General features: G+C 39.9%; 1 protein-coding gene across 1 annotated transcript; it reads left to right on the top strand.

Moving 5' to 3' along the window:
- On the top strand, positions 1-27,955 carry igfbp3 (insulin-like growth factor binding protein 3). The gene is made up of 4 exons (XM_030131856.1): positions 1-476; positions 4,027-4,277; positions 9,930-10,049; positions 23,480-27,955. The coding sequence occupies exons 1-4, from the start codon at positions 113-115 to the stop codon at positions 23,603-23,605; spliced, it is 861 nt and encodes a 286-aa protein (XP_029987716.1). The 5' UTR covers positions 1-112; the 3' UTR covers positions 23,606-27,955.

Below are 27,955 nucleotides of genomic sequence, written 5' to 3'. Positions count from 1 at the left end.
AAAAGAAAATACAGATGGAGAAGGCTAGCCGGCTCGCTGTGTCACAGAGAGTCCCCTTAAGCCTACGTGACAGCTCACATACTGTCCCTTTGTGACCAGCTTAATCGGCAGAATGCCCGCTCTCTGTGTGCTTTGTCTCGCCGCCGCGCTGGCTGCGTTCACCCGGCTCGCCGGTTCCGTGGGGCCGGTGATCCGATGCGAGCCGTGCGACGCCGGGGCGCTCCTGCAGTGCAAGCCGCTGCCCAAGGACTGCGCGGAGCGGGTGCGGGAGCCCGGCTGCGGCTGCTGCATGACGTGCGCCCTCGGCGAAGGAGACGCATGTGGAGTGTACACGGCGCGCTGTGGCTCCGGCTTGACCTGTCAGCACCAGCCGGGGGAGAGCCGACCCCTGCAAGCCCTGCTGGAGGGACGGGGAGTGTGCTCCACCGCTGCGTCCAAAAAACTCTGCAGCATTCTAATTCCGGCGCAAAAACAAGGTAAGCAGCCAAGGCTTTGTGCGCATTTTAAAGTGTTTTGCGCGTACTTTTTGTGCTGCGTTGCTGGTGGTTTGACAGAAGCTCTCCCCATGAGGTGATAATCTTTGCTAACTTGGGAGTTCCCACTTTGTGGATATACTACATGTGTTGTTTTCGTAATGGATAGAGATGCTGAGACCGATCCATTGAACATAGTGGCAGAAACAAACGTACGCAAATTCAAAACTTGCCTTGGTTTGCAACCTGTCACAGTGTAAAACACAAACCCTAGAATGCTGCAGGGGAGATGCGGCATCGTTTAGTGCTTGTCTGGGTAAAACCATATACCCCCAGGCTTCTGAAAGTTTTAGTGGATGGCATCAGCAACGAGTTGAAGCTTTACGCAGCAAATAATTGTTGCGAATTAGGCGGACACTGTCCGTGGGCGCACGGCTCTGGATCAGCATGCGCAAAATCCAAATACATACAACTGCAAAGAATGAAACTATTTTAAGTCATTTGTCGTTTGCACGCTGTTTATTTTAAAAACGATAATGCAGCACTGTCCTCTATTTTCTTTCTCTCGCTCTCACATGCACGCGTATGTGCGCACACAATCTGGCTCTCTCAAACCAATAGTTAAGGAATGCCACATACATACAGTAAGTATATAGTGTTGAACTGAGGCTGAGCGCAAACCGTGTCCCTGTCTTCTGTGATGTCCTTATTTTCCCTTCACGTTTAGCTAATGGATTTTTGTACACAGTCTGAAAATATGTGCTCGAGCTTTTTCTGGTCCAGGATGTGGGCCAAAACATCGCAACTGTAGGGGGGTTACTTCTAAGCTGTAAACACAAACTCCTGACCCATTATCCCAGCCCAGATTTCATGGTTTCATACACAGAGCTTGTACATGCATGGTGTTTTGTCTGAATGGATGCTCGCTGCCCACACCGGTGAAACGGCACACATGGCACCTGTGTGTGAATACACACTGCTGTGTGTTTAGGCACCGCTGACGTCAGACCTCCAGGAGCCTCTGTGTGTGTTTTCTTCTTCCTGGTTATTTGGTTTGGCCACAGTAATGTGTGGCGTGCAAGCACTCAGCAGTCACATTGTCATACACACAAACACGTATACATTCACTGAGGTGCATGAACACGCATGTGCAAACCTTCATCAGATTACTCCAACTGCTCTGCTTTTGCTCATTTTAGGTAATTTTCTTGCTGTTTCCCTCTGATTTAACAGAAAACAAATTGTTTTAAATGTAGAAACAAAGGGATCCAAGAAATCACATTTGCAGCAAATCATCAGCAGAGGTTCAGATAGGATACTTATTTACAGTATCTACACCCCCTGGAGATTTTTTGGGGAAAAGTGGAAAATGATCCAGAGTGCCCCTGTTGGTCAGATAGTGTAAGTGCAGCCCAGAGGTTTCCACAACCATCAGTCCCCAGCTCCAACTCAGCCTCTCCTCCCAGACATTAACAAGCTGTCCTCACCGCAGTTTGTGCTGTTTACCCCTGTGCCATTATATAAACAAACTGCGTAATGTGTTTATCTAAAACGCCCTGGATGTCCGAGGAAGTTTGTATAAAAGTTTATATTGACAATAAAATTAATGTAGTCTTGATGAGGGCTCAAAACTTTTATTATTATTCTTTTAATGGAAGAAGTGCATCAATTTATGACCTATTACTCAGTCACACTGCAAAAAAAGTACAAGAATCCCAGACTTACTTGCGAGGAAAGTAAAGTTAGTCAACATTAGGTCATTCAGCGAGTGTGGTTTGATGTGGTGTGTGAGTGGTGATTAATTCTGACCAGGCTGCACCATTTGTATTAGTGCATCTTGGTTCCATGTTTGTTTCCTTTGTAGTTTTGTTACAGTGTGATAAACACACCTCCCAAACATTATGTTTTAAATGCCAAAAAATGTAGCTTTATAAAAGAGATATATGTCAAGGCCTTAAGATAATTCTATATCACTAATATAATAGTTTACAGCCTTACAACTGGCGGATCTGAAGTGTGCTACAGTTAACAGTGTGTAAAGTATTAAAACAGGCTGCTCTGGTTCAAACTAGAAAGATTTTACAATTATTATAATAACCTTCGGCTACATAGTTTTTAATATATTATCTTGTCTGTAAACATGATTTCTGCCTGAGTCATTATTCAGTCTGCTTTAGTGTTGAACATACACACACTAATGGTACCAATACAACTTCCATGATTGCACACACCATTTTGATCTTTGATTCAGAGACCTCTAGCGGCAGAAATTTCACATTGTGCATGTAAGGACTGGCAGAAACCCTGCTGTTATGATCTTGTTCCAGTCGACCCTGTTGTTGACATCCATGTTGTTAATCTGAGTTCGGGTGAGTCTGGGAGACTGTGGAGCTCCGGCACGTCACTAATTGATCAGGTGGTCACACAGAAAGGGTGGGCTGCCAGCCTGCCCGGCCACATGAGCTACACGCCTACATGCCCGCCCGCCGCCTTCACCACAGCTCTCAAACACAAAATCTGCTTTGAGTTAACAGTTTAAAACTGTGTTTGGGTGTGTGTGAGCCGCTGCATGTGTGTTCCCATCATTCCTCCATCTCTTCAGGGCTTTGCCAAACTTGTGGCAGTGTGGCTGACATGGTGGCACATGGCGGACAGTTTGGTCCTCTCCTGCTATATTAGGGAGGAGTGTTTGTAGCCCCCTCCGTTGCTTCCTCTTCATTTCCTCTTGGTCACATGGCCCCCACTCTGCTCGGTCTTTAACAATTTGACAGGAATATTTACCAGCGTGACTGGTTATTAATACATCTGCTCCCTCATCGCCCACTTTACCTCTTACTGCTCAACCTCGTCCTCTTTTAGCCCCAGTCCCCTTGATCACCACCCTTCCAGAAACACACACATACACATATTTCCTTCACAGTGTCCTTAAAAAGTCTTGTTTACACTCAGTTCTTCTTTATGAGTCTATCTCTTCATGCTGGAAATTTGTGGATATGAAATCGTCATGTTTCTGTTTATTACTTGGCTTCATCTCTGGCTCCAAACAGCCCACAAGGCAATGAGCTAACTTTATTTTGTCTGTTTGAAACAGGCCTCTTTTAGGCAGTCAGAATCCTCTGTTGGATTAAAAAGAAGAAGCAGGACTCCACCATCTTGTTTCTGTATTTTAAAATAAAATTGTTGACTTGACTGATGGCTGACATTTACAGCTTTACAGGTGTGTTTTAGAAGAATTGTCAGCTGTTCATGAACATCAAAACAGGTTTAAATTGTCTTTTTGTGTTTTCACAGTGTAAACAGAAACATAACCATTGGTCCTATTTCAAAGCCAAAATATTTATTTATTTATTAGAAGACAGTTAAGAGCAGAGGACTCATATAACTGCAATCCTCTGGTGATATAATCATATGAGCTAAAAAGAGGCGACTAGAACAAAACATTCCCAGGGTTCATGTGGACAGCTGACTACTGTTTGAAGACTACCTATCCTATAATAAGTCAACTTTGTCATTCTGTTAACACTTGTAACTTTCTGACCACTTACCTTCACAGAAAACACCGGAAATCAGGTAGAGGAAGGCATTGCCAACGTAACTGCTACAATGACGGTGTTGCCCGGCGTGGCGACAGTAAAGGGCGGGCACAGTCGGATGTCGGTGGATACCAGGCCTCCACTGCACAGCAAACTGTTCCAGAAAGATCAAAACAAGAAGACTCAGAGCTACAAGGTGGAGTCTGTGTCTGGAGGAGCCATTATGGAGATGCACAACTTCTCCCTGGAAAACAAGAGGGAGATTGAGTATGTAAGTCACAACACAGGCTGCGAGATTCCTGTTCAAAAGTGTGATTGTGTTGGAAAAATGAAAAGCAGAGAGGTTCAGTGCAATTTGAAGCCACTTAATTTAATCTTTGCTCTCATAGTATGTACCAAAATTCACCAGAGTTATCAAAAGAAGCCTTTAAGACACCAAGTAAAATGATAGGCCTATGTCACTGGAAAATGGCATAAAGGACAAAGTTTGAAAATCCTGAGCTGACTGAAGAAAAATCATAAATGAATCATACACCTGTTAAAAACTTATCTCACAATAAATTTAATTTTTCTGCTTGGAACTGATAAGTTATTGCAGAATGTCTTGATGTACTTCAGGAGCCACTAAAGGACTTTTTTTTTCTTTTTTTTTTTTTTAATAAAACAAAACCTGGTAAGATTTTCAGCCATAGCTAGAAATAAAAATTACTGTTTTCACCTCAGTAAGGTTTCCACCCTCTCAGTAGCCCTTGTTATGTGGGGTACAAGAACCCTACTTTTCTTTTTATGAGTTTACATCCTCTTTTTTCCATTTATTCTGCCATCTAGTAGCAATTTTGAAACTACTTTTCTGTCGACCTGCAGCATATTACTAAAGTATAGAGAATATTTTTAGATTTTCAAAACTTAAAATTTTACTTCACATCAATTTGGGTCACGTTTAGAATAAAAAGATAGAAATTGCAGTCCTGTTTACAGTGTTTAATGTATAGTCCCTCCCAGCTGGCCTTGGAGTGTAGACAGTGGTAGAATTTGACAGTTGGTCTGGAAAAGTTATTATGGCTGCTCTGCCTGTGTTTTTTCCACCATGAATATGATCTGGATCTATATATAAATATGCCTAACACATATAAATATGCCTGATTCCACATGTACTGCAATATGTGAAAAATACTAAAATGTTGCTCCAATTAACTATGTTTGCTCCATGTTCTACAGGCTGCAGGCCTTTCTCAATCAACAACCTAATAAAAATGTTAGCTCATAGGTTGAAGTCTGAGTGTGCCTTCTAGTTTACTTGTAAAATCACATATGGTTGGAGAAATGTATGTTTTCAGCAGATAGTCCCAGAACAAACTGATAAATTCATGTCATGGAAGGTTCACAGACTATTTATATTGGCTACACTGTCTACAGTCTAAACATATTTATCATTGACAAACATCACACTAGCAGCTTGTGTTAAGCTGCCAACAGCACTTCTTTCTATCTTTAGTAACATTTTAAAAAAAACAACAAAAAGCAAACAGCTTGCTATTGGCCATAGCTTATAATATTAACTGTAAATAAAAAGAAACACTAAATGACTTATTGTCTTATGTAGTATCTCTCTGTCACACACACGCCAATGCTAACAGCTTATGTTAGCCTATTAACTATCAACTTTAATTCTCCAAGAAATTGTGAAACCTTTACACTAGGTAGTTACTATAGCTCGTATTATTACCCATAAACAAAACAATAACTAAATAACTTTAATCATTTGTACAATATCATTCCAAGTAGTGCCTATGTCTCACACATACACCATGTCAGAAGGCTAGGCTAAGCTAAGCTAAGCTAATGGTAGTTACCTGCCTGATTTTCAAAATTCCCCTTGACTCTGAATGGCCTGATGGCCTTTTTTACTTTTTTTTTTTTTTTTTTTTTTTTTTTTTTTTTTTTTTTTTACTATTATCATTATTTTCTAAGTAGGATTAAAAATCTTTAAATGCTCTAAGGATAAAAATTAAATGAACTCACAATCTTTTACCATAATACTGTACAGTCATTTCCAGTATATAACAGTCCATGTTAAATGTTAGCAGTGCTGTGATATGAGGGTGTAAATACCACTAAGAGCCTGAGTATCTGTCCTCTCTAACAGAAAGGGAGCCACTGACCATCAGCAGGAACTTTAAGTAACACAGTTTAAGTGATAAAATAACTTTTTAACTGACTCATGCAATAATATCTTTTACTTTAAATGCAAAGTATCTGATTACTTACCTGCTGTTTAATATACTTTTCTAGTAAATGTCTTGGTCCGTGGTCTACAGGCTTCAGGCCTTTCTCCAAAAAAGTTCTAGTTTGTTTGGTACTTGTGAAATTCTGTTTGAAGAGATGTATTTTTTCAGCAGGTAGCCCTGAACTAAAAGGGACTGGGACAAACTGATCAACTCTTGTAATTGTTAGCTGATGTTTCAGCTCCACTGTGTTTTCAACAAAGTGCAAAATGAAGTGAGGTAGGTAATTATAGTCCACCCAAATTAGGTGTGTAAGTGTCATTGGATAATTGATTGGACAGTATTTCAAATCTATTGGAGGATGAATCAAAAGGCGGGATTTCTGTCCCAAGTGCCACACCCATTATTAACCACATGTCAAAGGAAGGAACACACCCTTCTCATGACACTTCACAAATAACTGCACAAAAAATGGAAGTACCAACCGCTGTCAGCTGTGACCACTTAGAAAAAACATGACAAACTGAATTATACAACTTTCAAACACAAGCACACAGACCCCTATTTAAGGATAAAAGTACAAAAAATATAATCATTCAAATCAGTCAGATGTGAGGAATTAAAAGAAACACGACAAATTCATATTCATTTATGCCACAGGATTCCACAGTATGACTTCCTGGACATTTGTTGGTATTTAGTTAACTACTTCCACTCATATTGACATGCTTGTAAATTTTTACCAGTTGTAAGGAATTAAAATAAAAATGTACCACTTACTTTTGTTTTATAAAATATCTGTCCACACTGGAATACAAAAATGACAGCAAGTCATTGTTACTGGCATCTCAGATGACACTAGACACAGCAGACACAGAGGAAAGCCAAAGCTAAATGATAAACTTAAGTTACCTTTTGTGTTGGTTTGGGCTGTTAAACTGTATTCTCCATATGTTAAAGATTTCATAGAACCTGTATGACCTACATTTAAAGTATCAGGTTTATGTTCATTTCACTAAATAACAGTAGGCATGCATGTATTGGCATGTGATACCATAGTTTAATCATCTTAAAATGTTGGTTACGCTGAAGAAAAAAGGAAGAAATGTAGAGAGAAATTTGAATTTTCCAAAATATACACATTTGTTTGGAGCAACCTGTATTGTTTTGTTTTGTTTTTTTGTTTTTTTTTTACATCTTAGCATTTTTTCCATTTTCCTTACCACAAAAATGTACATATTTGTACTGTAAGAATGACAATGACCCAAGCTACAAATCAAGCTGCTATATTTTATGTAATTATGAGAAAGGTTTATAGGAAACTATCTTAAATAGAGGACGTGTAATGTAAAGTGTTAGCAGAGTGGTTTTGAGCAGGACTTTGCAGTTCTCTCTATACTTGGCCACACTCTGACACATAAAGTGGGCATAATGTTAGAGAATCCAACAAGCACATTGTGGGAGGTCTTTAGAATCTAACAAACATCCTGTATACATTTGTGTACATTCTCTACCTCTAAACACTAAACTTTATACTCTAAACAACTCTAAACATAAAATGTTTTATAAAGAAATGTGTGTCCTCTTTTATTGTGGCTACACGTGTGCCCTCCTGCACGTGTTCCAACTTGTTCTTCAGAGCAGTTTGTGGTCAAAACTTCACAGGGTGCCTTTTAACTCATTTAAACAACATCATTTTTAATTACATAGTTTAATTGTAAGAGGGGTGACTACTTTTTCCAAAACGTTATCATCTCATTTGAGGTGCCAGTTCAACGTGGACCTCATAGTGTGTCTAATCACTGCAAACAAGTGCAAACCTACAGGAACTCATTTAACCTAGAAACAATACCCACACATATCAAGTATCACTGTGGAAATGTGGAAAAAGTAAGTCATGAGGCTTTCTGAATATTTCATTTTGCTGTGATATAGCACCAAACAGTGAACTAGATTTAACTGTTATTCCTAATGTTGTATAAGAATGACCAGTTTTTGGGAGGAACATGACTTAATCAAACATCTACAACTCCGTAGCATCATGTTGGAAAAGGGGTGAAAATTAGCGGGCACAAACGGGTGTCATGTTTCCATCACTGCCAGTCGGAGTTAAGGTCATTAAACACCTGTGACTGCAGGGACATTTGACCTGAGAGTAAATGGCAATTGTACCCTTTCACACTGAAGACAATGGCAAGATGTTCATGAGACTTTTGTCCTGTTTGAAAAGGCGTAAAACTTGATGCTGAGGAAAACAAAAGGTAAAGGAAACATTTGGTCTGATTGATTTGTGTTTCCTTAAACTTCTAGCTTAAATTTCTACAGTAAGTATTCCTATGTACAGAGTGACCCCTGGGTTAATTTCAGGTAGCTGTGAATGTCACATTGATTCATACTGTTGCCATATTACATGCCATAATAATGTTTTGCTGACGTGATACAAGGTGTAATGTGAGTGTCAGATACAAAGGAGACATGTCACCTAAAAAAAAATAGTTTGAAATGATACAAAAATGGCCTAAAGCGAGAAACATTAACGAACAAACATGCTTTGTACAGCAACATGACATGCAATGTAATGCAAATATAAGATTGACAAGTTTTTTATTTTCTCAGCCAGCTTTGTGAGACTGCAAAGTGAATCCGAGATTATTTTCTTAATGTTGACGCTGTAGTAGCCAAGGCCACTCCCTTTTTATGTACTGTTACGTACTATGTCCACTGTAAATTGTCTATTATGACCTCCAACTAATCGTCTCATTACAGTGCCCAAGATGCATTAAGCAGAATTTAGAAAATGTTTTATCATCTGCACCCTTAAATCTGCAGTGGCTTTTAGTCTTTTGACATCATGGCAAAAATTCCATGATTACGTTTTGGCACATTGTAATTCAAGTGGTCGAAGAAGAAACAAGAGCTCTCTCTCCTTCTTTGGACTTTAGAAGGTGAAATCTTTCCCTTTGACTGAAAGTTTGATCTATTCAGGTGTTTTCAGAGAGGTAGGGGAATTAACCTTTATAGGGCACTCAGAAATACTCTGAAATTCAAAATTTCATCTTTAGTGTGTTATTGGAGGACATAACAAGACTTAATTACTTATGTGAAATATTTAAAAAATGTTCATTATGCGGAAAATCAAGGCCATTGAAGTTACCATATTTGTTCCTTGTCCATAAGTGTCAAAAAAATACAAGTATGAATAAAAAGCACAAGAAAAACACATCTAAGTTGAAAGGAACATGTATTTTAGAACATTACAACAACATTTGACATGTAGACCACACTGAACCTGAGACTGTTGCCTCACTGTAACGGTTGCTGTCACTGTCTTGTAATGTGTGTGGAAATTACCAAAAAAAATAGTCCCTTGTCCGATAAAGGGTTAATATGAAGTTGTTTCATTCTTCAACAACAGTGTGTTAACAGTTAAGCTATATATCTGTTTAGTCATGTGATTTGGACAAAGAGGAAAGAGCTGCGTATTTTCCCATCCTGATCCAATATTGATCCAATCCTGATTTCAATACAGTAGCATTATTTATCGCAACTAAAAATACGTTACTCAATCTGAGTCATCAAAAACAGTCACAAATGACATGAGTTCTGTTCACGTATTCTGTCATTTGTAGTGAAACAGCAGTAACCCTGCCCTCACTGAGAATGTATAGTAAAGGTAATGTGTTTTCTTGTGTCACTAGGGACCTTGTCGACGGGAGATGGAGAGCATCCTGAACAGTCTTAAAATCAGCAACGTTCTCATCCCGGGAGGCTTCCGCATACCCAACTGTGACAGAAAAGGTTTCTACAAGAAAAAACAGGTGAATAGCTCTCCCTGCTGTTTCATCTGTCTCTTTTTTTGTGACTCACACAGACACACACACACACACACACACACATATACACACCTGTGGACATGCCAATAGACCCACCGCATGCCTGAACACTTCCAAAGATCCCTCACAGACTCATCCCACCCACTCACACAATACACAGTCCCCTTTTTTTGCAGCTTGGGTTGCCTTGACAGCCACATCAACACTATATTATCAGAAAGGCTAATAACCATGTATTACTCCGGTAAATGCACTGCAGCCGTCTGACTCATGCCTCACAGGAAATGAAGTCGGTCAGGTGTGTTTGTGGGTGTGTGGTGTGGGAGAGTGTGGGGGGTAGGGATGTAAGAATGTGGTCTGGGAGTGTGTGTGGCACAGTAGATGGAGTGTACGCATGGCGCTTGTTTGATGGCGGTAGTTTTGGTGAGGGTGTAGGTGTGGGGTGCTGTTGGTGAGGTAAAAAAAACAAACAGGCTGTCACTGGTTTAGTTTTTCTTGTCCGTGGTGCAGACTCGGGCCACCCATAGCCTGCTCATTTGTAAGACGGGTAGAAGAAGGGAAAAAAAGGAAGCTGGAAGTTGTTGATGTAGTTCATTGGGTGACATGTGCTGGCCTGAGGGGAGGTGGGGCGCGCCGGGCGGTGGGTGGCAAGGCAGGGAACGGTGGCAGAGAGATTGGGGGATGTCGAGTAAATACCAGCATCCCATTTCCTGAAGGGAGTCTTATCGGAGGGATTCCATTTGAACGAGAGCCCGTTATGAGAAACGCATGAGTCACCAAAAAACCCCCCACAAGCACCATGAGTCAGAGACCAACTCGAGCCATAACACACACAGACACACATTTCCTTGTGTTTGGGGGACATTACATTGACTTACATGCATTTCCTCAAGACTTACCCTAACCACCACATACCTAACCCTAATCTAAGTTCAAAACAACTCTTAACCCTCAAATTTAATGATTTACGTCAGCAGTTCCCGAACTTTTTAGGTCATGCACCTCCTTCAACATCCCGGCAAAGTCGACACATCCCGTATGCCTCTTTATTAAGTGTTTGCTTTTGAACGTTGTAATAGATTACGTCAGTTTAGTACAGAGAAATGGACAAAGCACCCTCTCTAATGCAGACAGGGGCATCAGACAAACCCTGATGATATATTTGTATGTAAGTGTAATGTACTCTAGTCTGATAATTACACTCTAATACACAGAAATTACAGTATGGTATTTTTAATGCATGCAAACAAAAAGAAAAGGAACCAAACAGTTTATTTTAAATGTGTCTGCTGAAGTCCTTACACATCTACACCCTGGCCAATGTTACAGGGACCTGCATTGTGCCAAACAAAAGTGGTTACTCGGGCATCAAGATAAGTGCAAGGCTTTCAAAAAACAGCATCCATGTACAAAGGCTAACGCCTGCACACATGCTCCAAACCACAAAAATGTTTTTAGCAGTAACAAAGTTTCAGTGAAAATGGAGGATCAAAACATTCCATCCTGCTCTGCCAATCTGCTAATCATACCAACCATTCAACCGTAACCATAACCAAGCAAGGCAGAGCAGAAGCAGTTCTTCACAGAATAAGAGGAGCATCATCGCTGTAAAGACTGAGAAGTCTGGAGATTTATATGAATAAAAACAGTCACTAATCGAAGACTAAAACCTTCTTGTGGCGTAGTGGCACCCTAGTTTGCCATTCCAACTTGCAACTAGAAGGTCTGATACCCTGATGGTCTGGAGCCATTCAGTGTTTTTAGTTTGCTTGTACCAGGGTTGTCCCCACTATTAAAAACAGGTACATATAGGTTAATTCTCCTGTCAGTGCCCTTTAACCAATCTACTGATGAAGATCTGGACTTGGTTCCCGAGTGCTTTCAATGGCAGCTCATTACTTCTAATTTGCAAAGTGCTAATCGCTAATGCTAGATGTTGCATGTATGGATGAATAAGGTACAGAAACTGGAGTTCTCTACGGGGATAGTAAAGTGAGTTAACCTTCAAATTTGATCAGGTTAACACTTAAGGACATTTAGTAGAACATATTTCAATAGAATTTTGATATGAAAACGTTTGAATCAAATTCAGGTTTGACTGAATAGCCACTGATCAATATATTAACATAATTTGCTTTCATTTTGGTGCTTTTTACCTTACCTTATCTCATCTGAAAGTCATATAGTCAAAAAAATATATATATGTAACACACATTGGCAGTATTTTGTCAATCATTCCCCTTGGTTAATGAGCCAAAAAGTCAACTGTGGATACTATCGACAAAATAAAATCCTTGTCTAAAAGTCTTATCTCGCTGTTTCCCCCAGTTTTTGGATGTGTCGTTTCACTGTTGCCTATACTAAATAGTTTTCCTGTAATTTCATCAACAAAAATCTGCCAGAAAAGAGTCAGCTGAGGTCAAAGTGAGTGTTTGTGTGCAGCAGTGTGCCAGCCCTTCTCGCCCTTGTCTTAGAGGACCGGTGGGGTGCGGGGTGTTGTGTTAAATCCATCCGAGGGGATGTGCCTTCACGGTGTGTTGCAGAGATTTATGACCGGAAACACAGCGAAGAGGAGACCGTGTGAACCGTCTAGGGTGACAATACTGTGAAAAGAAGGGAACAGGGGGAGGAGGGAGAGACGGGTGAGGGGTGGAGGGAACTGAGGATGGAAAAAAGGAGAATAACCATACGACCGTGAGTATCTTAAAGTGATACCTCCCCTAAAATCTATCTGACTGCTAATAGAACCTGCTGCTTCCTCCTTTATTTGGACTCTTTCCAGGTAAGTACCAGCAATTCATTACAGGCAGGACTCTTGCTTTAGATTTCACCATTTACAAAGAGTGAATTTGGATTTGGTGGTGCCTCCGATCTCACTCACATTTAATCATTTCATCAGGTATTGATAGTTAGCGTGGCACATTGTTGTGGAATGTAGAACAAGAGGGAGGTGCTGACGATACCAGGAGCAAGAGATGTAGCCCAATTGTGACTCTTATCATTGATGTAGGGAAACAGTCATGTAGAAGTTAATTGCTGAAAGCCAAATGCAGACTTCAGCTCAAACTTCACCTAAACCCATGAGCATGAAGAATCTTACATATTGAAGGGTGAAAGTGGTATTATTAGGTTTTTCTTGGTAAGAGACATAAACCTTTGTGAGGTGAGGTAAGCACTGAGGACCAAACTTTAGTCCTTCCTGAAGATCAAGCCCAGAGACACCCTTCACTGGAAACTAATGTCTGCCACTTGGATCCGTGATCTGGTTCTTTTGGCCACTACACACATAACTCAAGGCCATTTTTAGGGTCGGAACATAGTCCGACCAGTAAATTAAAACCAACCCCCGGTCATTCACCTGGAACGAGTCTGACTTATCAACAGCAGCACAAACAAAACACTCATCCTGAATCACCACTCATCCGGACTGTTTCAGTGGGCCAAACATACCCATACGCCTGAATCACACCCACAGGATCGAGGTCTGGGTTCAGTCACAGCAGAAGGAAAAGAGAGTGTGGTCAGATTATAATGAATAGCAATGCTGACAAGTTTGTATAGCAGAATAATTGCATTTTAATAAATAGCCAAAAATGTTCCATAAACAAACCTCTTATTGAACATTTGATGATGTTTTGTTATGTATTAGTGGGAAGATTTGGACAGCAGCTTGGCAAATAGGCACAGGGTTGATAATATAAAAGCTGTTTCTAATTAATCCTCTGACAACTAAAATGAAACTTCTGCAAGTTCCTGTTTCTGCATCAAAGGTTGTTTTTAACATGACTCTACACACTGCTTTGAAGTTTGATGTCAAATTTATTAGTGTACACGCGGTAAAAACAGAATCAATGTGTTTGGCCATAATTTGATTAAACTAGATTTTTAGCAGCTGATTGGATTGTTGATTAAGGAACAGAATTTCTGCGGGTGTTTTGAAGAACTTTTTAACTTTAAACAGGATGGTTTTGTGTAGAATATCACTAACTCATAAGATATGAGCATGTACAGTATGTGTGTGTGTGGACGTCTGTGTGTATGTTGCTGGTAATGTGAGTGGTTGAACTCTACCTCGGCTACAGAGAAACCTATTTTTAGCCTCAGTTATATGAATTGGCTCCCAGTTCAGGCCAAGCATACCCAACACTGACCCAGTCATTACACCCCTCTGCCTCTCACACAAACTCTCCCTTGCTGTCACTCTTATTCATCATGTCACCCACCCATCAGTACCCCCATTGTGCCCTGCCTACAGTCGTCCACCCGTCCTTTGTTCACCCATCCTGCCTTTCCTCCCACCTGGCTTTTCCTCCCAGGAATCACCCTGCAGAGGGATGTGAATGGGACGCCAGTGTCTGCGTCTTTCTGTGTACTCTTTCAGAGTCATGTGTGTTGAGAGGAAGAGGAGGAGGAAGAGGCAGTGGGTTAAGGATGTGAGCCAGGTGCCTGTGAACCCTAATCCCTCCTCCCTCCGTGGGTCCGGTCAGTGCCAGGCCCATAAGGGCTGACTTATTGAGCGTGACTCAGAAGGATCTGTGGAAACGTACACACTGACCACAATGGCTTTATAATAACTGGCCAACCTTTGGGGACCCAGACAGCTATTTTCTTCCTGTCTCTTTCCCTCTTTCTGTTCCCTGCTTGGATTTCTAATCCGCCCCGCCTTCCCGCTCTCTGGGGGACGTAGTCTTCTGTCGTATTTTTTTCACCATGCCTGTTGCATAATATGTAGGGCTGGGTATCATTTAACATTTTACAATGTCAATACGAAACTTGAGCTTCAGTATTATACTGAAGCATTCTTTCCTTACCTTACTGAAAAAATATGTGAACAGGTGAAACCTCTTCCTGAATTTTAACAAATTAGGTGTTTGTTCAGTGAAGCAAAAGGTGCACATCCATCCAGTTCCTATTGACGCCGATGGATGGAAAACTTTCAATAAGAACAATAGAAACTGGTTCAGCGTCTGCTTTAAACAAACTGATACGCCATATTAGATGAGAAACAGCAACAAATTCCCAAACACTTGAAGACCTGCAGAAGTAATTGTTAGACAAATGCTTCGACAAACTGTGGAAGATAGTCTGAAATAGTATGATTGGATCTAGCGGTTCAGTTCAGGCAGCAAAAGCCAAAGCCAACTTTGAGTTTTCCTTTTTTTTTTTTTTTTTTTTTGATAAAATATCTCTTACATCTTTCAGCTCTTCAATCAAAAGGGAATGAATGAAACACTACATCATACAAGTTTTAAACCATGATGATGTTGGTGAACCAGCTCTTAATATTGACATGACAGGACTGGATGGAAACATGCATAAATTCTCTTTTTGTTTTGCCAATTATCTGAAAATTCACTTAAAATTTGCGATACGTTTGAATGGAAAACCGACTAACATTCCTACCACAAAAACAAACTACTCCACACTTCATTTGAGATCCGACTGAGACCACTTCTTCCAAACAGTGTGGTTTTAGTCCGAAGTTAAGTACAAGTACGATGTTCAGGTCCACCAAAAAAGACTTGTACAGAGGAAGAAACAACCCAGAAACTGTTTTATTCGGACTGTATGTTCTAGGTTTTGATCAAAGAAATCCTGAGGTCCAAAACTGTGTTCGTACAGTTAGGGGTTAATACTTTTTACTACATAAGAAGTCAAAGTAATTTTCCTCATTATCATTTTTATCAGTTATTATCATTTAGAAATTCTCTTCTACAATTGACAAAAATAGCAAACTTTCGATAACTTGTAACCTGCACAATCTTGAGACTGTTACGAAAGATATGTTCAGCTTTTTATGATTATATGATAATAATAATATTTTTATTTGTATATCACTTCACAAGCACACTTAAGTGTTTCACAACTTGAATGAAAAAGAAACATTTAACTGTTTAAAATAAACTATTTGGAGGTTATACTGTGCATAAAAACACACGGAGGCTACACATACAGTATATACATCCAGTAACCTCCTGAGACCCAGGAAAGTGAAAGTTTTGGCTCTTTTACATTAAACAATTGTCTTGATTAGAAACTGCATGATGCAACAGTTTTTTCAGACACAATTTTAAAGTTATTTTTATTTTGTTATTTATTTAATGGAATGTCTTTTGCAATGGACAACATTTTTAAACTGTCAAACTTTTGTCCCCTACAGAGGACAAAAATGCATTGCTGGGTCTCAGGAGGATAAAGTAAAATAAAACTACGTTAAACAAGACTTAAAACAGAATCTCAGCCGACATAATTTTAAAACAGTATTTGTTGTTAAATGAATATCTACCATCTAATATCTCTCTCTCACAATCGTTTTTCTTCACATGTAGTTGTTATTCATATCGATTGTGCGTGTTTAAGTTCATCTTTGTACCAGCATAAGTTAATTTTAGGTTCCTATTTTTAAGGCATATAGCTATTTTCTTCTAACGTAAACAAATTATTTCACTGGAACTTTCTTTTTTTTTCTTTTTTTAGAAAAAGCAATATCCTGTAGCAATCCTCTGGCCAGTTTCTCCCAGTGCACTTACAAACGCACAGAGATGCACCGTCGTTTACACATATACATATACATGCACACCCACGCACGCACACACACACACACACACACACACACACACACACACACACACAGATTGCACTTTTATGAGCTTGTGTTTATCCTGTGGTCTGACCAGGCTCTTTTTAATGTCCGTGAAGCCCAGCGACGCTGCTATTAGCTATAAAGACCGGCATCACAAGAGCACGCATTCATACACACAACACACAAGCATACGCAGCCCATAAAGGTCGCATTATGAATGTGCGGGGTGGATGAAATGTGCTTTTTTAGTGACAGCCATGTGGACCACGCATGGCTCAGAATGTGGAGTAAAATGTTTGAGCTGAATAAATACTCCTACAAGTTACTTTATATTTTAATCATCTATCTTTAACTAATTGTCAGGGTTGTCAGATGAGGCTCAATTTTTGCATCTTTTACCCTTGGCCATTCAGGTCTGTAATCTTTTTTTTTCTTATATGTTTGTGACTATCTATCAACATGATCAATTTCTAGCAGTTTTGAATGATGTCAAAGCATATTTTCATTTTCAGTTTTTAATATACTAACTTCAGGTCTGATTTGATACTAATTCATTAATTTCTTTTTCACTTAGGACCTGGTCATACTTAGTCAGTTAATCAAACTAACACCATTGATAGTGAAATCACATAAACTCCATCACAAGGAACATGGAAACAAGTGATAATAGGAACAGGAATCACAATCCTTGGAGCGGCTTATGTTTTCAAAGGAAAGACAAATGTATTAATGTGTTTTAGTCTAGTCAAATCATGCATACTCTCATCTGATTTTGCATTTTCTACTCACTACAGAATAGTTTATCACATTTCAGTTGTAAAATGACCATATGCTAGTCATTTGGTTGGCAATTTTTTTTTTTTTTACATTAACCCATAAAGACCCAAACATCCACCATCGAGCAAGATCGCCTACTGATCAAAAGTGTTTAATACCTATTGATTCACTAATTCTATCAATACATGTGAACAATTGGTGTAAAATACGGTGTGTCATCTTTTCGTGGTCATCAGATATGACCCATTTGGACGTTCAGAGGCTCCAAAATGAATGCGGAAACACTGTCACCTTCTACAACACTGATTCACCAGTAAAACCCATGGAGTTGGATCAGTAACAGTGGATGGAGACACTTGGTTTATGATCAGTTAATGATATATTTTACTGAAACAGTCACTTTTATAAACATCTCCAAGATCAGTAAATTAAATACAGGAAAATACATGATTTTCACTGGAAAAAAATGTAAAATGCAAAGGATAGTATAACAAGAAATGGTGATAAATTATTTAGCAAAGGTTAAAAAGAGAGAAAAATTCATTTGGGAACTGACACAAAAGTAGCACTGGGTCTTTATGGGTTAAAAATATTTCTACATTATTATCACAACTCCTAAACAAAGAACTATCTGAAGCATTTTAATATTGGTACAAGTTTTCACCAGTATTATATAAATATAAATACAAGTTAATACATAATATATAAAACAAATGTGACCCACTGCTGACACAAATGAAAGTGTTATCTTTGGCTTTTCATTTAATTAAAGTAGAGCCAGGCCAGAGTGCAACTTTAAATGGAAGAGGTAAAAAAAAATCATCTGCTTTATCTTTGCAGTCATGATCTGAGGTGCAGGTTGATTCCATAGCTTTCATGAATCGAAGCACACTTTGTAACTATTGTAACTATTTCCCTCAAACCTGCTGTAGTTTTTAGAGCAGTAGAGACAAACTTTTAACTCATCTGTGACTTCATTCCCATGTGATTCGCAACAACTTCTCTAAATGACAGTAGATACCTCACTACTGAATACAGTGAGTATTGATAGCTTCCATATGCTGTAACAGTGGTGCAGTGGTTAACACTTTTTCCTCACAGCAAGATCTGGATTCCATTGCAATGGAATTTGTTCTCCTCCTATCTGTCCAAACACATGCACCTTAATGTGTCAACTGGGATAGGCTTCAGCATCCCAATACTGGATGGATGGATGGACTGTAACACTGGTAGCAACATATAGACACATTTTACTCTATTCGTCTTGACTGTATGCTCATGACAATTAGTTAGCATGCAAACTCAGGTTGGTCAAATTAATACTATATTGAGGATGTAGCTCTCAAATACACAGCATAGTCACTTCCGTCTTCTAGTGAGGTAGTTGACTGCAGATATTTGGTTGGCTATTATTTTGTTTAGCATGACAGACCAATGTTGGTCATTTGGCTGCCATGAGATTAAATAATCCATTCACAAATTTGTAAAATATCCTCAAATTAAAATGTACACAAAAGTGTTCGTCTTTGTTCGGTCTTTTCAATGAGTCTGTAACATCAATGGATTGAACAGTGAGTGATCTCTTCAACACTTTTTAATAAATTGTTTGATGTCGCTCCGGCATAAAAATAGAAAATACATCACTTTGCTTGAAACTTTGAGTCTATCTGCTGTTGGAGTTGCAGATTCCTTATGCGTACCGTTTTGTCAATTCCACTAGTTCTGAAAGCCTGTCGGGCCTCCCATACACAGTTACGGTTGCTAGTGTAGGACTGAACAGTGGCCGTTCTTGGGAGCGTCTAAATGAAAGGTCAAGGGGTTCATTTTTGCTAAATGTTCTACTTAGTTATGAGAGTTGAAAGACAATCGACTGCGTCTTTTCAAATGAAACCGGTGCATGTTTAAGTTTGTTTTAAAAAAGTTGTCCCAACACTTAACCAGCGAAGTGACATCAGGTCCTCAGCAGACGTTCGGCTGTCTTTGCCTTTGTCCCACATTGTGTGTGCGAGTGTGTGTTTATGTGTGTGTAGATCGAAGCAGTAAAGAAAGGATTGCTTGAGATGACTGCTAATAGTTCACAGATGAAAGAGAGACTGAGCGGAAATTCAAAGGTAGCCAAGCAACAGGGGGAATGCACACATGCACATTTTGCTCTTCCTCTCCCTTCCGCCTCTCCTTTGGCTTTTCAGCCCTCCCATACACACACACACACACACACACACACACTGACAGACACACACATACAGGACTCTATCATCATTAACCAGAGCAGAGGAACACAATGTTAAGCTCCTCTCCGCAGTCTCGTCCACTGGGTCAGGGCTAAAATAGAAACTGGCCGCAGACGATGGCACCGAGAGGGAATTTAGGGAGGAGAGACAGAAAACAGGGTGAGACAGACAAGACGGAGTGCAAGGAGGAGAGAGAGGAAGGAGAAAAACCTGAGAAAGAATCCCTTGATGATGCTAATGTGTGTGAACGGGGCGTGTTGTGTTGCGTACTTGCCCCCAGACTGCTGCAGTAGTTGTTGGCAAGGTATTTTAATAGGGCTGTGTCTCTATAAAGCTGCCTTTGATCATGCACTCAGGCTGCACGTGGATGTTGATTACACCGGAAACAGACACCTGGTCACACTCTAAAGCCTGTCTGTCTGCTTCTATGTGGCTGCACAATGCAGTCTATAAGTATTCGGAAAGTTTTGCTTCTGCTCAGCACACCTGGTGTTGGAATTTAAATGAACGAAATAACTGTTAGGTTTGAGTGACTTGAATGTGCTTCCGTCCCCATCTAATGAACAATGTAGGAAATATAGTCCTTTGTATGCAATTATAGTGTTTCTAGTATAAGTTTTTTGACTGCACTTACATGGATACTTATGCTCCACTCCATCTTTGAAGAGACTGCAGTCTGTCCTGATCCAAAGTCATTTTCAATAGGGTTGATAGTGGTGGTGCAAACCTTTAATAATCCCGAACATTCTGCAGGAATACATTATCATTAATAATTGAGAATCAAACTCAGAGATAGAAAAAACGTTTGTAACAACTTGGCGTGGGCATCCCCTGTGTAACGGAGAAATTGACATGAAAACTACATTCTTCAATTTCTAGTTTGAATTGCAATTTGGGGATTAATAAAGTAGTCTGAATCTGGTTGAAAATAAAACCTAGTTGTCTACTAACATTTAAGCTCTTAAGGCAGGGATGCAGAGCAAATACTTGCGACTGTGAAGGGGAAAAAACATCAGGTTTCAACCTGTCTTTTTTAAGTCCTCCACTTCTCCCACAGAGGCACAAGCAGAAGATAGTGTTTGTTATATCTTTCTCAAGTAAGGTCATGTAATGCACAAAACCGTCACTAAGATTTAATGTCCTTGTATTTAATTAATGATAATGTTGATTTGTAGAAAATTAAATTAAGTTAAAATACAATAAACAAAGCATCTGTCATTCCCCTCTTCTCAATTGAGAAGTTGGGGTCTTCACTTCGACTCCTCTTCCCACAAACGGATTTGTGAGTAAAGCAGTCAAGATGAAGAGCCGTTTAACATGAGACATCATCCCCTCAGAACCGTCATTTTAAACAGATGTCAGTTAAATATAACATGATACGACCACAACTGTACCATTGTATTTAATGACCTCTGACAAACGGGTGCATAATGTGTCAGTAGGTGATGCAGAGATGTCATATATGTTTTTGTATAACACACACATAAAGGTCATCATAGTTTAAATAAATAATACAAACTAAGATTGAGGAAAATTTTGTAAAATACTGCTCCTGCTGTGGTTCCTGCTCCAGATTCTGCATAGCTACTCCAGCCACCTCAGCTTTAGTCCATTTGTATTTTATGGAACTGAGCTGTATTTCAAGATGGTGCACCAGTCAAGCATCATGGAGTCAAGGAAATGGGAAAAGACTGCTGATCACCACAGCTGCAGACACTTTGAAACCTGCACAATCATATATGTCACCTGCCCTTAAATATGAACCTAAGTTCCCTGTTAGAAATTATGGAGGATTCCTTACTTTCGTGAAATTACTATTAAGTACCATGACAATACTCAACTCCATTCCTCACTTAAGACACGTTCCTCACTGCCTCACTGGGGTAAATGTAAGTATCATCACTTAAACGTGTTACTGTGCTGTAAAATAGTCCCTGAAATATTTGCCGTATCATTTATCACAGATCAGCACCTGTAGTTTCCATTGTACAGAAATAGGATAAGAAATGTTCTAAAGCTGTCAGACAAATGTAATGCAGTTAAAGGTGACACATTTACCCCTGAGATGTCATGGAGTAGAAAAATAAAATATCTTAAAATGGAAATATTGAAATAAAGTACAAGTTGTTAAAATTTCTACTCAAATTTGCACTTGTTTTGGCTGTGTTTGGTCCATCACCTCGCTGTTCTGTCACCACTCCCCTCTGGGCAGATGATGGACAGGAGGAGGATTATTCTGAGCCAACCTTGAGCCCGAACCGACTGATTGTGTCGTTTCATGTGGACCCCAAATGGAGCTCATAAAGTTGCCACTCTACAAAGGCCAGCCCCCAGCGGGACATTCGATATTACTGCGTACATGTGTGTAAGCAGGTGGGGGGTATGTATATGTACAGTGCATACAACTCTTGTTTGTGTGCGGCTACATGTTTGCTGATGTGTGTTTATGTGTGCGTGTGCATGCGTTCTCGTGCACACGCAGGCCGTAATCAGCTCCAGATGATTTTGAGTGTCTGCCAGGTTCCCAGAATAGAAGCGCTGGTTTCCCTGCAGCCCTCCAACTGGCCTTGGCAAATATTTTAGCAACTCCATGTTTACCTTCACACTCACTCAGTGCGTTCCTCATTCCCTGTCCCTCTTCTCAAAAAATAATCTGCTTTTTCATCATTTACCCCCACTTGTCTGCAAGCCCCGAGAAATAAACTTCTCCACAGCTCCTCCATGAGACTGATGAGACGTCAGCTGTTTGAGCGATGCTTTCCCGGTCTTAATACATTTATTATCGACTTTCAAGAGGCGAGCAGCTGCATCATTTGTAGTGTTTATCTCGGAGAGTGTCAGCACATAAAAACTCACAGGCAGCAGGGCATTCCTCCTCATGATCGATGAGATGTTTGTCTTATTAGAGTTCTGCTGAGGCATGACTTCTGACAGGCATCCAAAATCTGAGAGCCAACTGAGTGAGAGGAGAGTGTTATTATAATACACACACACATAAAGCTGTGTCAGGGTAATTCCTCACCTTGGAAACACTAATCTGTTTTCACAATGTGCCACTATTTGGGTTTTTTCTCCCTCTGCAAACTAAAGATGGAAGTCAGAGCTCCTTGCGTGATGTTTGTACTTGTTCTGCTGGTATCACTTGTCTTTCTAATGCCTCATGTAAGGGCTGCACACTTACACGGCATAGGTAGGATTCTGCAGCTGATTAAAAAAAAAAAACAATGGTAAAATTTTACTTCTTAAATGTCTTAAAATAGTATTATTTGCTAATTTGTATACTGACACTAAAGATCAATCCTGCTACAGCTAAGTCTGAAAACAGTTTTGTCTTACAACTTGACTGGTTTATTAATTAATAAGTTGCAGTAACTTAATGTTAAATGTGTTTTGGGGAATAAGTTGTATTGATTGGGCCAACCAACACAGAACTGCTTAAGTGACGCTTCTGCAACATCATTACAGTCAGACCCACTTGTACTAACAATATTAGCTCTTGTAACCCCAGGACATAAATATAACAGTGGATAAACATCATTCATGTAACAGCAGTGATTTTTTTTTTTCTGATTTTGACATTGCTAAAACTTTTAACTGCAGAACGCAAAATTTATATCATATTATCAAGGTAATTTAAGTACAATTCCCTGATTTACCACATTTTTGTGTTAAATTTCACACTCTCTTTAACTTTTCAAACTCCAAGTTGCAAAGTGCTTCACAGAAGAAGAACAACAAGTAAAAGCGTATTTAATCCCTGGGTACATGTTCAGTAGCAGCCAAACGAGCAGTGTTCCTAATGTTTTCTCCATGTCTCTTTGCAGTGCCGTCCATCCAAAGGCAGGAGGCGGGGTTACTGCTGGTGCGTGGACAAATACGGGCAGCCTCTACCCGGCTTCGACCGCAGGGAACGGGGCGAGACACAGTGCTACAACCTGGAGAGCAAATGAGAAGACAGACGGAGGGACAACAAGTGGACAGGGAGAGGAGGACAGAGAGAAAAGGGTGGGAGAGAAAATGAACAAGAGCCTGCTTTGCTCTTGCATTTAGATTCATGTAAACATTTGAAGGAGCTCTGGACCTTTGATTTCAGGTTTCTGTCGGTGAGGGAGGGACTTGGTAGAGAGCAAGGGGAGGGAAGGGGGAAGGAAGCAACTGGCCGAGCCTCCTGTCCATCACAGCTATCTGTCCTGTGCTTAGGGAAGCTCTATCCTTTCTTTCTCTGAAAAAATTAAAACCGAATAAGCTGAAAGCTGAGAGAGAAGCGGAAAGAGAGAATCCTATCATCATCTGCACTATTCTTTTAGAGAGAGAGGAAGGAGGGACTTTTCCACTCACTTTAAAGAGGACCTCTTTGTGACTGTGACCCCCAAAAAAAAAAAAAAACAATGCACCATCACCATTTCTGTGTGTGTGTGTTTGTGTGTCTGTGTTTGTGTGTCTGCATAACATACGTGTGCACAGCTGCATGTCTGTGCAAGATGCTGTGTGTGTGTGTGTGTGTGTGTTTATTTGTGTAAATACTATATGTCACTGAGCTCAGTTTAGACATGTCAGACTGCCCCTCCCCAGCTTTTGCTCCATTAAACAATGCAGAATAAAAACAGCACTCTCTGGCTCAGGGTCCATTTTGAAGTGAAGGATTGTGGGATAGCAGGGCTTTGACTTCCTCTCCAGCACAAGGGCCTTCCTTTCTGCCTCAATGCTCTGCAGTTTGAAGGTAGCGGAGGCAAACTGTGCTGTTATGTGCCTTAAAAATCAACCTTTCAGTGTCTCCCTGCCCCTTCACCCCCTGTAGTCCAGGTTAAAGGAATACTTCATTGGAAAGTCTTTTCAGGGCCAAATACTCCACAGACTTGAAGGACAGATTAGACTTGTATGGATTTTGGCCTCTCATTCAACATGCATGCAAGTGTAGACCTCTAAAGTTAGGATATTGTGCCATCACACCTAAATTAGGATGTTCCAGCACTGCTTTGTCTAATGAAAATAAAACACCAACAACGGCAGATATATATATATAAGTACTTACAGATTTGTGACCTTAGCCGTTAAAAAAGTTAATCTGCACTCCTTCGAAAACACTCAAAAACCGCACCATCTGCAGTTTTTCTTTTACCACCAGGCAATAAGCTTAGAATGTTCTTGTCTGGTATCCAACATATCGTCGATGTAGACTTTATCACCACTTGCTGGTCTGGCATATATTTTTGAGTGTCTTTTGGGATTTCAGATATTTTGTTAAACTAAGATTACATGGACTAAATTTTTCTTAAATCACAGAGGAAGATATCCATGTTACTGTGGGCGGGGCCTATAGAATGCTTTGCTCACTTTTAAAATTCAGTCATCTGAAACCAGTCCCCCTCTTGGTTTTGCAAAGCTGCCGCTATACTGATCAGCTAAAAACACAACTTCAGTTGGGTGTTGGAGCTTTAAAAAGTACTGTGTGCTGTCTGTCTACTCCAAATTTCAGCCCTTGACCCATGCCCTACCCTTCCACCATGTTTCATGAAAGTAGGTTAGTTTTTACATAATCCCACTGACAGACAGACAAACAAACAAGCACCGGTTAATTTATAGCTACATAGCCTCCTTGGCCGAGGTCATAATGAGTCTTTTGGGTATCCAAAATTTACAAGAGAGAGAAAAGCAGTGTGTAACTCTGAGTCTCCATGGGAAAACTCTGTAACTCATGTAAATCCAAGTTTTCCACAGCCAGTGAGTAAGCGAACATACAGGCAGTAAGTGTTTAAAGACGCCCTCACCTCAAAAACAAGCTGTTTTAATGTTGCTTTCACTGTGACAGGTCTGACAATGTCCACATTCATCTGTTTCTCTGAGCTCACCTTAAATCTCCCTTTAAGACGTGTACCTACCAGCAGGATCGGTGATATCACAGCTGGTCTGGAGCCAGTTATGATCTAATATGAAACTTTTACAACCGAAAACACTTCTAACCCTGTTACCATAATAAAACATTGGCATTCTATATTTATGCAAATCATGAACACATATAATCTCTGTCATATATCATATCTGTTTTTTGTTGGTATTTGTATATCAATGCTACAGTGTTTTAATGGCCATTTTGTAAATTATTAAGGCCATAATAAGATTTTAGAGGGGTTAATATACAAAAAGTCAGCAAAGACATCCAGATGCACAGTCTGTACATAACGCAAACCAGTGTTTTCATGGCCCAAACTAAAACTTATGGGAGTTGGGATATATTGTATGTGTACTCTACTATATTGTGACATTTTCTGAATCCACCTCCCACCCCAACCCCTCCTGCCTATTGAGAAAAGGAGACAAAAATAGTCGATCCTTCACTGGCTGAAATGATGCTGAACTTATACATATCTGTGTTGTTCAGAAATGTACAGTGGCAATGTTTTATTCTGGCAAAACATTAACCAACTCCAATATATTCACTGAACATTTTTTTGAAAAATAGTTATTATGCAGATCTAGTGTTTAATAGTGTCTTTTGGCATGGTTGAGAGGGATTTTTAACACCCAAAAGACTTTCTGTGAAGTATTCTTTTAAAGTGCACACATGCCACCCTGCAGTTGTGCAGTTCACCCAAGTTAGACTAGACTGTCTCTTTCCCAAAATCCTTCACTTCCTGCCTACATCCTTTTCTGTCCCTTTTCAGCTTGTGTCCACACACTTAGCGTCCTGTGTCGTCTCCTCCTCTCTTTCCGGTGTTGAAGTCCTCCCATCCTTCTATGTCCAAAAAGTTGTTCTTGTCTGGATCTCTGTGCCTAATCCCATCCCTGTCATGACTAACTCGGTCTCCAGCACCCCTCTCACCTCCAGTCCTCTTCCTGTCAGTGGTGCATCCTGGTGTAGGCTTGTTTGATCTGGGTGAGCCCCGGTGTGACCGGCTTGCCCTGCCGCAGGTGCCAGCTGCCCCTATGCTTCAAGCCCAAGCACAAGCACTTAAAGCACTTTAGCTGCGCCGCTACTCGTCAATGCATGCAGTTAAAGACAATTGGACCTATCTGCATCTGCATACCTTTCCTTAGAGGTAATGTCAGATGAAACAGCGTGATACTGTAAAATAAACAATAATAACCTGGAGTGAAAAGAAAGAAAGAAAGAAAGAAAGAAAGAAAGAAAGAAAGAAAGAAAGAAAGAAAGAAAGAAAGAAAGAAAGAAAGAAAGAAAGAAAGAAAAAGAAAAGTAAAACGAAGCTACACCAGGACTGACAGTGAACACCCCTCGGAAATTTTCCATTCAATGCAACTATTTTCTTTTTTTGTTGTTGTTGTTGTTTCTTTGAAAGATGCTTGTATGATCGTATGCCAACAAGTCTCCACAAGGTGGACACAGCACCAAATATGCATTCACACAAGTGGTAGGGGGTCTGAGGTAGGAGGCGTGGTCCTCCCTGAGGAGCTTCCTGCCTGATGCTCTCCCACATCCTGTGTAAAGACTTGAAAAGTGGAGAGTGCCGACAAAGAATGCTTGCCCAGTAGCTTGGTAGCATAAAATCGGCTGTACACTTCCTTTAATAGACAGCAGCAACTTACAACCAGCCTGTTGGTGCTATATCCCATCTATTCAAAGACTTGAGTTAAGGGGAGGAACATAAAAATATGTTTAAGCTATTACCCCTCCCTCATATTTGTAAGTGTGTCTTTTTATATATATTAATATTATTATTTCCTGGCCAGCTATGTGTCTGACTAGACATCATGTACAGTACTTAAAAATAAAAATATTTATCTAAGAAAGAATTATAAGCTGATCCAAACTAGGTTTTCTTATGAACAATTCAGTGACTCACCGATTGCACAGCAAAGTCCATATGATTCAGTGTATTTTGGGGAATATAATCACTAATGAATGTTTTTTTTTTAATTAATGAACATTTTTCTTCTCTTGCTCAGCAGTGTCATTTGTAAGCTCTACGCCCACAGGGCGAGTTTTAGCCGCAGGTAAATCTGTGTCAGTCAGGCACTCAGGTCTCTGGTCGTCTTTGTTGTAAGGCCAGTGAACCTCTCACCTCTCAGTTAAGTCACTTCTCTCCATGAAAACCCAGCCATCCCACCTCCCTAAGTGGAGAAACGGGGTCACACCTCTGTAATGTCACTTTTTCTTTTATTTTTTTTCCCTACTGGTCACGTTACAAATCTCTCTGTTCACGGGTAAATGTATTTTGTTCTTCATTTTATCCTGATTCAAGCTTTTCACAATACTAAACTAGAAATCACACAGTTATTGTTTTCTCTGAGAAAGGAAATGACTTTGATTCAAAATATAATTTGTATTTAATGTCTTTTTTTTT

Source organism: Sphaeramia orbicularis, chromosome 4 (assembly GCF_902148855.1).
Source record: "Sphaeramia orbicularis chromosome 4, fSphaOr1.1, whole genome shotgun sequence".
Classification (NCBI taxonomy): Eukaryota; Metazoa; Chordata; class Actinopteri; order Kurtiformes; family Apogonidae; genus Sphaeramia; species Sphaeramia orbicularis.
Note: the sequence above shows the minus strand (reverse complement) of the source record. Positions and strands in the feature narration are given on the sequence as shown.